Genomic DNA, 13,730 nt, shown 5'->3' on the forward strand with positions numbered 1-13,730 from the left:
GAAATCTGCTGACAGTCTGATGGGAACTCCTTTGTAGGTGACTGTCCCCTTATCTCTTGCTGCTTCTAGAATTCTCTCCTTCATTTTCATCTTGGCTAATGTAATTATGATGTGCCTTGGTGTGTTCCTTTTTGGGTCCACCTTTTTTGGGACTCTCTGAGCGTCCTGGATTTCCTGGAAGTCTATTTCCTTTGCCAGATTGGAAAGTTCTCCTTTATTATTTGTTCAAATAAGTTTTCCATTTGTTGCTCTTCCTCTTCCCGTACTGGTACCCCTATAATTCGAATGTTGGAACGTTTAAAGATGTCCTGGAGATTCCTAAGCCTTTTGTCATTATTTTGAATTGTTTCTTCCTTCTTTTCTGTTCGGTTGTTTCTTTCTTCCTTCTGGTCCACTCCATTGATTTGAGTCCCAGTTTTCTTTCCATCACTATTGGTTCCTTGTGCATTTTGCTTCATTTCACTTAGTGTAGCCTTCACTTTTTTCATCTAATTTGCAACTAAAATCAACCAGTTCTGTGAGCATCCTGATCACCAGCATTTTGAACTGTGCATCCCATAGGTTGGCTATCTCTTTGTCACTTAGATGTATTAGCTTTGGGGCTTTGAGTTGTTCTGCTTGAGCCATGATGTTTTGGTCTGTTTACACTTGTTACGTATGAGGGGCAGGTCAACCCAGTCACTGGGTTATGGCTGGGGCAGGGTCAGAGAAGAAGCAATTGTGTTTGTTCTGCGCTCTTTCAGATTTCAGTCCTCTCTGCCACTTCCCACAAGCAAATTGGGCCCTTCTGGTGCTGGTTTCCAGGTGTGTGGGCTTGTGTTTGTTCCAGAACCCTGTGGGTCTCTCCAACCAACTCTCCTGTGAGACTGGAGCCTCTCCCAGCACCTCAACCCCTCAAAGTTTTAACAATCGGTGCTTTTAGGCTTTAATTCCTGTTGCTGGGGCCCTGGGTTACGCAGTCTGTCTCACTGCCTGCTTTTTTGCCTGGTTTATCTGAGTGCGAATGTGTGTCCGCAGTCAGCCAGCCTCCTTGCGAGTCTTACTGGGTTTTCATCCTGTGCCCACCTGGTCCGCCAACCACTGCCTTTCCTGCCCAGACCCCTCTCAGCTGGCTGCTGACTCTGCCCCTCTTACCGATCTAGAGGAATGGTTTGTTGTTGTCGGACTTCGGTACAGTTCAGTTTTATGTCTGTTTTGGTTGTGTTTTTGTTTCTAAATCTTTGTCGTCCTTAAATTTGGTTGTGCGAGGAGGTACAGTGTTTCCACCTACACCTCCATCTTGGCCGGATTTTTAAAATTTTTTGAGATACCTTCATTCTGTTTTCCAGGTGTTGGTTCTTTTGAGAAGCCTTCCTTGAGACATTCTGTGTCAGGTGCTCTTGGGGCGCTCATAGCCTTGTGATAAGCTCTTAAGACTATTTTGTATTTAATTCTTAATATACTGATTTTTCTCCCAGATAGCTACGTGAGAGTTACTTCCTGTTTGTGTCTTAAGTCCCTGGCATAGTGCCCGTCTGTTAAGCATACAAGAATCAAATGTATCAGGAATAGGAAAGTTGGAAAGGCAGTGTTGCTGACTGTGGGGGAATGGCTAGTTTTGTATAGATCCTTGGAGTTACGGGAAAACTGTGAAGAGGCAGTCATGGTCAAATGGAAAACTATGAAAGATATTTGGAAGAGGAGGACCAGGTTTCGTTCTGGAGGTTTTTGGTTTGCCCCTTTAAGCCCCAAAGGAATCCTGTGAGGCAGGTGGCAACGTGAGGAAGTAAGGGGGCAGAGTAATTCCTTAGTTGTAGTGAGTGGCAAAATTGAGAGAAGGCCTGTGTTTTTCTGACGTACAGTTCTACTTAGTCATCTATGCAGTGGAGATACGTCATTATATTTGTCCTATTTATGTCATATGATCTTCGAAAGAGATAAATATATTTGTACAAGAGCTGTAAGTAAAATCATGAAAAACTTACTAGCTATCTCTGATAAAATTTATTTTTACTTTTATGTGATCTTGGCCTGCATATTTTGCATGCTTTGAACGGACCTGTTTGTTCAATATATAAAAAGTTAATTATTACTCTCTTTTGGTTTCACCAAAGAAAAGTATCTTTATTTCTTTTACCATTTCTTCTAGAAATGGAGTTCTTGAGACAAACGGTGTGCACATTTAAAATTTTGGTAATGTTGCTGGGTTGTCCTGTGGAAAGGCTGTACCTGTTTTTCCTTTTATAAGAACTGTAGTGTGTGTGCCTCTGTTTTCTCATGTTCTTGATGAGTCAGGGCATTATCAGTCTTTTAAAACTTAGAGAAAGTAATCAAGTTTTAATTTATCTGTTTATTTGTGAAGTGGCTTTTTTTTTATGTTTGTTGGATATTTGCATTTGTTTTATAACTTGCCTATTAGTAGTAGCTCTTGTTTATTTTTCTGCTCGGTTATCCTTTATTGATTTGTAGGAAATCTTACCTATATGTTTGTAGACATTTTCAGATTAGTCGCTTGTATTTTAATGTTGTTTATGGCATCTTTTGTTTTATTTTTATGTAGTCAGATCTGTGTTTATGGATGGCTTCTAACCTTCATGTTTTGCTTGGAAGGCTTTCCTTTTGCCGAGATTAGAAAGGTGAAAAAAATACATCCTTTTTTCCGCACATATCTTCAGTAAGTATGTTACCACATGCAAGTAAGGTGACACTTGGATTCATTATTTGAGAGTGTGATTAGCCACTGGATTTGTCCTTTGATAGTTTTTGAAATCTTTGAAGACCTGGGATACTACACAGATAATATTAAATGAAGACTAAGGTGAAGTCACATTCTATAAAGCCAAATTGGTGACCTCTGTCTTTTAGATGTTGATACGCAAGGTGCTGCTCACATCAGAGATAAAACCAAAAATGTATGCATGGAGTGACTTTAATTATGATGAGAATTCTTTTCCAAAAGCTTAGACTTTTAGTGTATATTGAGTTAGTTTAGGATGCTGTAATTTCTTTAACTCTTCAGCTGCCATTGCGTATAAAGCATGGGAAGTGTGGGACAGTAGGGCTGGATAAAGAGAAAGGAAAAGAAAGGGTTTGTGGGTAGAATTACTTAGGAAGGAAGTGTGGCAGTGCGGAGGAGTAGCACTGTGGTACAGACAGAAATCAGAGAACCTGACAGTTACTCAGCCTTACCATTTTCTTTTTTTTTCTTTTTTAAAATTTATTTTTCAAGTACAATTTTCAGTCTATTACTCCCATCCCAGCCCATTCCCCTGTGCTCCCCACCTCCCTCCCATTTCCACCCCCCCTTAGTTGTTTTCCATGTGTCCTTCAATCTTACCATTTTCATTTCCTGAATTATGTTTTGTGTTCTTTCTCTTTGCGGTTTTAAGCATCTGTGGTTCTGAAACAGATTGCAGAACCCCACTGTCTTTAATACGACTGTTAATCTTCAGCTTTGGTGTTTCCGTGGTTTGTGTGCTCCCTGTGCCCTGTGCGCGTGTGTCTGTGCCTGCATTTTAAAGTTACCCCTGAAATGAAGAGTCACTTGGTAATTTCAAAAGTGAAACTCTAATATGAAATTCTCATTTCCTCCAGAAGCAATAAAGTAGATAGTTGTCAGCCCCAAGCTCAATTCTTTGCAAGCTGTTTAGCAGACTGTGGCTTGCTTTATCATCCATCTTTTCTTTAGCTCTCAACACAAATGTCACAGTTTTGTAGCTGAGGTATCTGTTCTGTAAACAGTATTTTTTAGACTTAAATTATATTAGAGTGGATTTGTGACTTTTCAATATTGGGAAATTTATATAAGAGGGTATAAAACCAGGGAAATCTTCAGTCATTTTTGGCAGAAGTTAGCAGTTTTGTGTACCATGTTTATCTGCTTTGTTTATTAGCCACAAAGCTGCTAATAAACAGCGTCGTGTGTATATGTGTGTAAAATATTTGTTTGGGATTTTTGACATCGTAAGAGTATGCAAACTATTGCCAGATCTAGGAAATAATTGTTTATTTACTTTCTTATACTTCACAAAATACTTTCATAGGCATTGTTTCACCGTAATAGAGAGAGAGGGGTTGGAACATGTAAAAAGGGCTGACAACTCAAAATTACAATCATCAAGGATAAGAAGGGGGAATAAGTACAACTGGTTCTTGAACCCACTTCTTTGGAATTCAGAGCCTAAATTCTCATTTTGCATTCCCTATACCCTTGACTGTGAGCAGAGATCAGTGTAAATGGATGTGGAGAAGGGATAATAATTCACAAAGGAAGGGAAGGGAAGCTTTCTGCTGAGGCAGAATTGTGATTGATGCGTAATTAATTCTCATACAGTTGGTATTATTAGCTCCGCTTTACTGATGAGAAAACACACTAGTAAAGTAACTTGCTCAAGCTTGCACAGGTAGAAGGCAGTAGAGCAGAGATTTGAACCAAGGCTGCCTTTTTAAATTTTTAAAATATTTTTATTTTTTAACTAGATTGATTGGCACTACATTGGTTAATAAGTTTATATAGGTTTGAAGGGTATCTGCATATTGCACTGTGTGCCCACCACCCAATATCAAATCTGTGACCATATATTTGGCCCTCTTTACCCTTTACTACCTCCCATGCTCCACTTCCCTCTGGCAACCACCGTACTGTTGTCTGTGTCTATGAGTTTCAGTTTTATGTCCCACATGAGTGAAATCATATGGTTCTTGGCTGTGTGACTTATTTCATTTGGCATAATATTTTTCATGGTTCATCCAAGGTGTTGCAAATGGCAGAATTTCATCTTTACTTGGCCGAGTAGTTAGTATTCCACAGGCTATAAGTAATGTGTTTTCTTTGTGCAATCATCTGTTGAAGGACACTTTGGTTGTTTCCATGTTTTTGCCACTGTGAATAGTGCTGCATTGAATAGATACTGCACAAGGGTGCATGTATCAGCCCTGGCTGGTGTGGGTCAGTGGATTGAGCACCGGCCTGTGAACCAAAGGGTTGCCAATTTGATTCCCAGTCAAGGCACATGCCTGGGTTATGGATCAGGTTCCCAATCGGGGGTGTGGGAGAGGCAACCACACATTGATGCTTCTCTCTCTTTGTCCCTTTTTACCCCTCTCAAAAAAAGTATATATGGGTGCATGTGTCTTTGCCAGTAAATGTTTTCAAGTGTTTTGGGTAGGCACTCAGCAGAGGGACTGCTAGGTCATATTACAACCCTGTTCTTAACTTCTTGAGGGACCGCCATTTCCATAATGACTGTGCCAATTTATGTTCCCACCAGCCGTGAAGGATAGTTCCTTTCTCTCCACTGCCTCTCCAACATTTGTTCCTGCTTGTCTTGTTGACCACAGCTGTTCTGACAGGTGTGAGGTGGCATCTCATTATGTTTTTTTTTAAATTTTATTTATTTATCTTTAGAGGGGAAAGGAAGGAGAGGGAGAGGGAAATATCAATGTGTGGTTGCCTCTCGTGTGTCCCCTGCTAGGAACTGGCCTGTAACCCAGGCATGTGCCCTGACTGGGAATGGAACCGTGATCCTCTGGTTCGCAGGCCCATGCTCAACCCACTGAGCTACACCAGCCAGGGCTCATTGTGGTTTTGATCTGCATTTCCCTAATAGCTAGTGAAGTTGAACATCTTTTCAAATAGCTGTTGGTAATTTGTATGTCTTCTTGGGAGAAATGTCTGTTCAGGTCCTTTGCCCATTTTTGATTCAAAGGTTCTATACCCTTTTCTCTACAGCAGTTTTTTCAAAGCTAAAATCTAAAAGGGTAGGGAGGAGTATGTGGGGAAAAGATAAGAAAAGTAAGTGATTTTTAATTCTAAGTTACGTTGTAAATGTTTCAGTATGATTAATTTGAATTCTCCAGTTTAACACTGGGGGTAGAGTAATTAAAGAGAATATTATAATAAGGATCGCATTTTTTTATTCAGAATTTGGAATACCATATAAAGGAACATAATGTCAAGATTCTTAGTTGTTAAAGTCTTAAACAGTCAGGGTTGTAAGAGTTATTCTGTCAAACTGGAGTGCACATCCCAGTGGCAAGGATTATACCCTTCAAGTCTTTGCCTTCCCCGCTGCTCTGCCTGGGGCGGCGGGATGAGTGTGCACGCCTGCTCAGTCTGTACTTGTTAATCGCCACTTCAGGAATCGTGCAGTTGTTAACAAAAATCTCACTCACTTATTTTTGACCATATTCTTAGAATTAATATTGCTTTTCATTAGGCAAGTCATTTTTAACTCAGGTAATTTTATCAGCTAACTTTTGCATGTAAATACAGTGCTGCCGTACACACAGAACTACGTCATGATGGTGAAACCATGCAGGGTGAACCAGTGTGTGGACAGAGCTATCCCCTTTTTTCCAGTTTAAATGAGAATTTTGTGCACTTAATGTTTGTTTACTAGTCTCCTTTTTTGCTTTTAGGATATTCGGAAATTCTTTGGGGTTATACCAAGTGGAAAGAAATCCGCGAGTGAGACAGTAAAGAAGAATGAAAAAACAAAGTCTGCTGAAGAAGCTTTAAAAGCAAAGAAAGGAATAAAGGAACTCAAGGTCAGTTTTCCAAATGTTTTACAGTTGTGTGCAAAGTTAAGTCAACTCAGTTCCTAGACTTAGTAGGACTTGAGGGAGCTTTGAGTAAATACAGATTTCAACTCATTTAGCAGAGGAAGAAGAAAAGTAATATGGTATTACTTCTCATCACTGTGGCTTAATGAATTTACAGCGTGGTGCTTTCCTGAAGTGGAGCTGGGACACTTTTCAGTTGTTAAAACTTGATGCTTAAGACCAAAGTTTGCATGTAGAGATGTGAGTCCTCTTCCCCAGGTAGATGGTGTTGGACTTCTTGTGAGGGAAGGCTTTGGAGGAAAGCTTCATTTCTTTTTGCTTGTCCCCCTTGGGCAACAGTTTTGTCATTTTATAACAAGGATTGACCTTCCTACAGTTTCCAGTAAGCTCATTTTTGTTGAAGACCTTACCAGAATGGCCGTGAATGTGTATATCTCTACCAGCATTATGATCATACATATATTCTCTAAGACAATAGAGGCTTTCTCTGTAGCTCTCATCTTTCATCCCTAGACCTTGCCAGAATCACTTCTAATGCCCGCATTGTACCAACAGGCCCTTCCCAGCAGTCTAGGCTTTCTCTAGCATGTACCTCAAAACTCCTCCAGCCTCTACCATTGCCCAGCTCCAAAGCCACTTCCATGTTTCAGGTTTTTGTTACAGCAGTACTCCACTTCTTAGTAACCAAATCGCTATTAGTCGGGGATTTTCAGAGAAACAGAATTAGTAGTGGGGGGTGTGTGTGTGTGTGCATGCATGTATGTGTATAAACAGGTTTATTATAAAGAATTGGCTCGTGTGGTTATGGAGGCTGACAGGTCCTAAGACATACAGTTGGTGAGTAGAAACTCAGGATAGCTGATGGAGTAGTTCAAGTCTGAGTCCAAAGGCCTGTGAACCAACGTTCCCACTGGTGTTATTCTGATCTGATGGCTGGCAGACGTGAGACCCAGGAAGAACCTGCTTTTCAGTTCAGGTCTGAAGGCAAGAAAAGCTGATGTTTCAGCTTAAAGATAGGAAGGAAGAATTCTTTTATATTTGGGAGAGGGTCAGCCTTTTGTTTTCTTCAGGCCTTCAGCTGATTGGGGGAGGCCCACCCACGTGGGGGAGAAAAGTCTGATCCAATTCAATGAAATGTTAAGTTTATTGCAAAACATCCTCATAAAATCACTCAAAAATATCTGGGTACCTCGTGGCCCAGTCAAGTTCCCACGTAAAATTAACCATCATAGGTTATCCAGTTTTTTTGGTGTGGTAGTTTTTACCTTGGACAGTATGAATGATACAATATAGGTACTCTCAGTTGTATTATATTCTTCTAAAGAGTGTGCTTTGCATTTAGTAGGTAGTTAACTTTGCTGAACTCAAACGTCAAAATCTGTATTCCCTGTGGTGGGCAGCAACTTAAATCTTTGTCCAATTCTTTTCCCCTTAGCAGGGCACTTGTTGTTCCATGCAGACATGTTTCAGGAGACAGCCCAGAGTTGGGCTTAGTTTACCAACAGGAGTTGGGACACCTTTTCTGTGCTTCTCTCCCTTCTCGGATGTCCTCTCTTACCTGTTGAGTTGTAATAATCACTTCGAATTCTGTCCTCTAGTCCAGTGATGTGTTTGAATTATAATGGTTTCTTCATCTCATTTCCTTGCAAGTTAGTTGATTATTTTTATATTTTAATATTTTATAATATCTAGGAACATATTTCTACTTTATAATTGATTCTAGTCAGTTTTTTCCTTTGTGCTTTCATGATGTTTTTTGGGGAAATGTTGAATTGTTTTAAATGTGATGTATAAGTAAAAAATGTAAACAATACCTTTTCCTCTGGTTTTATTTAGTTTTCCAAGAGGCATTGGGTTGTGGTAGGCTTATAACTCCTTAGGTTTTATTTCTGTCTCTGTCATTTTCTGGAAGTACTTACCTCATAATATCTAACATCCTTTTACTCTTTGTTATAGATAGGTTAGTGTTGAAAGTGGAGCTGAATAATAATACAGCTTTTTTCTATAATTCTTTCTCATCTGATGGCAATTGTTGTTTGGCGTATTCTTTAGCGTAATTAAAGCCATCATGAACATTTGGGGCTGGATCATTCTTTTGGTGGACGACCGTTCTGTGCACTGTATGATGTTTAGTAGCATCCCTAGTGTACCTGCTGGACACCACTAAATGTACACCACCCCCACCCCTCCCTCCTCCTGCTGCCAGTGATGACAAGCAAGGATGTCTCCTGGCAGCAGAATTTCCTCCAGTTGAGGATCACTGAGCCTAAGTCTAAGGAGGAAAATGGCTACTAAGTTTTTATAGGCTTCTTTGTGTTCTAATTATATACTGTGATGTTTATAGGTAAATAATTCTTGTAAAGAGGATGACTTTAAACAGAAGCAATCAAACAAGAAAAAGAGGATCATCTATGATTCAGGTAATATTTCTTTTGAGGAGCTTTAAAGTTTTCAAATTATTTTCTGTCCCTTAGAACAGAGTGTTTCAAACTGATGTTCTGAGACACGCAGCTGTGATGATTAGGTGCTATGAGAACAAAGCTCTTTGTTCAGATGAAGTTGAAAACAATTTTGTTATACTGCAAAATTTGTCAGAGCTTATATATATTATCGTAGAGAGGGATCTAGGATATAGTATGTCTCAAACTTACCTTGACTTATTGTTTTAAAAACTATTACCTTCTTGTCCAGCTGTGCTTTGAAACTGAACTTGAAAAATAGTACCTTAGAATATTGCTTTAGAAACAGGGATCTAAATTTTATTTTTTTGTGCTTTTGAGCTTGTCTTTTTTTATTGCATTTAAAGTAGGACAAACAATTAAAGCTCTTCTTTGAATATAATGTTAAGCTGGGAACATGAATTTTTATGTATGCCTTTTATATCTTAAAATAACGGTAGAACTCAGAAAGTTTTAGGTTTTGTTTTTGTGGAGAAGACCCATCTGCCGTGAATTCTTAAAATTAAAAATGTAACCTAAGGAAGTATTTATAGATTGTCAATATTTTGACAGTGATAGCAAAGAATTCTGGCTGAATTGTAAAAGTACTTGAGTGTTTATTATGAGTCTTACTGCTGTATATTGTTAGGTGTTTGAAAGAAGTACATCTCCCCATGTGTCATGAGTTTCCATCTTTTTGGAAACTAGAAGTTTAATTGTTTGATATAGTTTAGAGTAGTATGAGACAGGGTTTCTCAGTGCGTGGTGAAGACGGAGGACGCTGAAGTTTATGAAACACCTGTTTTGTACCAGGCACTATACTAGGTACTTGTGCTTTGTCCTGATTTATATTTAAGTGCTCTGGGCAATTAGGTGGTGGTAGACCAGATAATGGCTCCCAAAGATGTCTGCCCTACTTCTTGGGACCTGTGCTTACGTTAGTTTACATGGCAAAGGGAAATTATAAGGTTGTAGGTGGTACGAAGGTTGCTAATCAGATGACCTTAAAGTAGATTGTCTTGGATCATCTGGGTGGGCCCAGCCTAGTTACAAGGGAGAGGGAAGCAGGAGAAGGGAGTGAAGAGAGTTTGACTGAGGAAGGTCAGAGAACCAGAGAGATGGCAACGTGAGGAGGACTGTGCCTGATGTTGAAGGTGGAGTGAGGGGGCCATGAGCCAAGGAATGCTGGCCGTTCCCGGAAACTGGAACTCAGTCCTGTGGACACCTTGATTTTAGCCCAGTGAGACTCAGATTTCTAGCCTGTAGAACTGGAAGATAAAACATCTGTGCTGTTTTAAGCCACTTTCTGTTTGTGGCCATTTGTTACAATAGCCATAAAAAAACTATTAAAAGACTTAACACTGGGTGGAAGTAAGCTGTGAGACTCAGGGAAGAGATGCACTTCAGGAGGGAGGACCTGGAGGATGAGGTTACCAAGAATCACTTTGAAAACGTACTGTGTTATATTTTTCTTTGAAAGTTCTGTTTTATTTTCCTCTCGTGTACAGAATCAGAACCAGAGGAGACAGTGCAGGAAAAAAATGCCAAAAAGCAACCAGAAAAACTGCCATTGTCTCCCAAACCTGATAAAATTCTACGACAGCATCCTGTCACTTACATTTCAGAAACAGGTAAGGATGCCGAAGATGGTGAGTATTGCAGAGAGAGGCAGTGTATGTTACTCTCTTGTGCCTCTCGCTGGTGTCTGAATGTACCTCCTTCACGTTGAATGGAATTTCTGTTTCTTTTTGTTGCTTTGATGAATTATATACATCAGGGGAAGGCTGTAGTTATCTTTGTCATTTTCTGTGGGAAATGGAACTTTTTCAGTGCTCTATATTGAATCATATAAAAATATTGTTGGATTGTTTTTTAACTTTTTAATGTAAGTTTTTATCTAGCATGCTAAAATCATAATAATCTATATATATAATGATTTTCATATTTGTAATTTATAATCTGGTACAAATGTAGCCTGGATTCATGGTATTCTCTGGTGACATTAAAGATTTTAGCATTGGCATTAAAAATTTTTTTTTTCATAGATACAGACAACAGTATGGTGGTTATCAGAGAGAGAGGGGCTTGGGGGATCAGGTGGGAAAGGGTGAAGGAGGTCAAATATGTGGTGATGGGAGGAGATTTGGCTTTGGGTGGTGAACATGCAGTGCAGTTTACAGGTGATGCAGTAAAGAATTGTGCACTTGAAACCTAAACCTATATAATTTTATCAACCACTGCCACTCCAGTAAATTTTAAAAAAAGATTGTTTTTGTGCTTAAATTTGTTTTATTACTTTTCAGTGGCCAAAAAGCAAAAGACATTTATAAATAATCACATACCAATCTTAACATTTCCAAAGCATAGCTCACTATTTTGTAGATAGTATTCTTTCCCAGGAGGGAGCCCTGAGTTATATGCCATCCTAGGAGAAAACTCAGGTCTGTTTGCTATAAATTTGATTCTAGCATCATGAACTCCCAGAGGAAACCATGGCAGGAATCAAAGGTCAGCTCTGTTCACTTCAAACTCCTAGAGCCTGTTGAATTGGCTTCTATAGAATGTTTGAAGGAGCAAGGAGAACATCTGATACCTGATTGATTTGTTCTTATTGAGGAAAACCTCTGAAATTATTAATTTTACACTCTGCTACTTACATTGCTAGTGAAGTGAATACACTTGATTTGAAGTGAGGGGGGAAAGCCGCATTATTTTGGCACAGCATGTTACAGTTTACATTCAACACACACTTACTTGAATGTCTTCTATTTCTTGGATATAGGTGCTAGGGATCTAAAAGACGAAGGATTCCAAACAGGTATTGTAGGAGTTACCTGGGGCTGCACTATGCAATAGTTAGGGAGAGGGCTGGATGGCGAGGGTAAGGTTTGATCTAGCCTTTGAAGGATGAGCAGGTGATGGTGGAGGAGAACATGTCAGGTTAAGGAGATGGGATTATTTAAAGCACAGCATCCAGTACAAGGTTTGATATGTTCACAGGACAGTGAAGAGGTTGCTTGCCCATATAATGAGTAGTGGGAGGTAGGTGAAGCTGGTTTGGGGAAGACCTTGAGAGCTTGGCAGATGACTTTAGACTTAATGTAGCAGAGAAAAGGGAGCTATTAAAGTTTTTAAACAGAGTTGTGAAATGATGGAAATAGTGTTTACGGATGATTACTAGGGGAGGGAATGGGCAGGGACTTCCAGCTATAAAATAAGTCATGGGAATGCCATGTACAGCATATGGAATATAGTCAATAATATTATAATAATTTTGTATGGTGATAGATGGTAACTAGACTTACTGTGGTGATGATTTTGCGATGTGTATAAATATTAAATCACTACACTGCTAAATTAATATTCAGGATGGGATGGAGAATGGACAAATCATAATTAGGGAGATTGTGGCACTTATATTAATCTAGGAATGAATTAATGAGAGTCTCAAAAAGTTAGTCGACCCTGGCCACGGAGCTCAGTTGGTTAAAGCATCATCCTGATACGCCAGGGTTGCAGGTTTGATCCCTGGTCAGGGCACATACAAGAATCAACCAATGAGTGCATAAATAAGTGGAACAACCGATTGATGTCTCTCCATCTCTAAAGTCAATAAATTAAATTAAAAAGTTAACAACAGGGTCCCAGCTTGAGGAAATAAAGGCTTAAAACACCGATTGAAAACACCTGTGGGGGTTGAGGCACAGGGAGAGACTCCCAGCCTCACAGGAGAGTTTGTTGGAGAGACCCACAGGGTCCTAGAACGTACAAAAGTGCACCCACCGGGAATCAGCACCGGAAAGGCCCAGTTTGCTTGGGGGAAGCGGCAGAAGGGACTGAAATCCTACAGAGAGCAGAGAGCAAGTGCCATTGTTTCCTCTTGGACCCCACCCCCACACACAGTGTAACAACCCAGCAACTGGGTTGCCCCGCCCCTGTGAATACCTAAGGCTCCGCTCCTCATATGTAACAGACATGACAAGACAAAAAAAATGGCCCAAATGAAAGAACAGATCATAGCTCCACAGCAAATACTAAGCGATGAACAGATAGCCAGCCTATCAGATTCACAGTTCAAAACACTGGTGATCAGGATTCTCACAGAACTGGCTGAATTTGGTCACAAATTAGATGAAAAAAATGAAGGCTACGCTAAGTGAAATGAAGGAAAATGCACAGGGAACCAATAATGGTGGGAAGAAAACTGGGCCTCAAATCAAAGGAGTGGACCAGAAGGAAGGAAGAAACAACCAAACAGAAGAATGAAGAAACAATTCAAAAAAATGAGGAGAGGCTTAGGAACCTCTAGGACATCTTGAAATGTTCCAACATCTGAATAATAAGGGTACCAGCAAGGGAAGAGGAAGAGTAACAAGTGGAAAACTTATTTGAACAAATGATAAAGGAGAATTTCCCCAATCTGGCAAAGGAAATAGACTTCCAGAAGTCCAGGAACCTCTGAGAGTCCTAAAGAAGTTGGACCCAAAGAGGAACACACCAAGGCACATCATAATTACATTACCCAAGATTAAAATGAAGGAGAGAATTCTAGGAATGGCAAGAGATAAAGAGACAGAAACTTACAAAGGAATTCCCATCAGACTGTCAGCTGATTTCTCAAAAGAGACCTTCCAGGCAAGAAGGGGCTGGAAAGAAGTATTCCAAGTCATGAAAGGCAAGGACCCACATCCAAGATTACTCTATCCAGCAAAGCTTTCATTTAGAATGGAAGGACAGATAAAGTGCTTC

At 39.8% G+C, this 13,730-nt stretch overlaps 1 protein-coding gene across 3 annotated transcripts in view; it reads left to right on the forward strand.

Annotated features, from left to right (window-relative positions):
- Positions 1 to 13,730, forward strand: part of RFC1 (replication factor C subunit 1) — a 72,482-nt gene that overhangs the window by 12,198 nt on the left and 46,554 nt on the right. For all 3 annotated transcript variants that reach the window (XM_037064323.1, XM_037064324.1, XM_037064325.1), the window contains exons 2-4: positions 6,400 to 6,528; positions 8,888 to 8,963; positions 10,490 to 10,612. In XM_037064323.1, coding sequence (XP_036920218.1) covers positions 6,400 to 6,528; positions 8,888 to 8,963; positions 10,490 to 10,612 — 328 coding nt within the window. The remainder of the gene's footprint in view (positions 1 to 6,399; positions 6,529 to 8,887; positions 8,964 to 10,489; positions 10,613 to 13,730) is intronic.

This window comes from Sturnira hondurensis, unplaced genomic scaffold (assembly GCF_014824575.4).
Source record: "Sturnira hondurensis isolate 20B ecotype Veracruz unplaced genomic scaffold, ASM1482457v3 Scaffold0015056, whole genome shotgun sequence".
Taxonomy (NCBI): Eukaryota; Metazoa; Chordata; class Mammalia; order Chiroptera; family Phyllostomidae; genus Sturnira; species Sturnira hondurensis.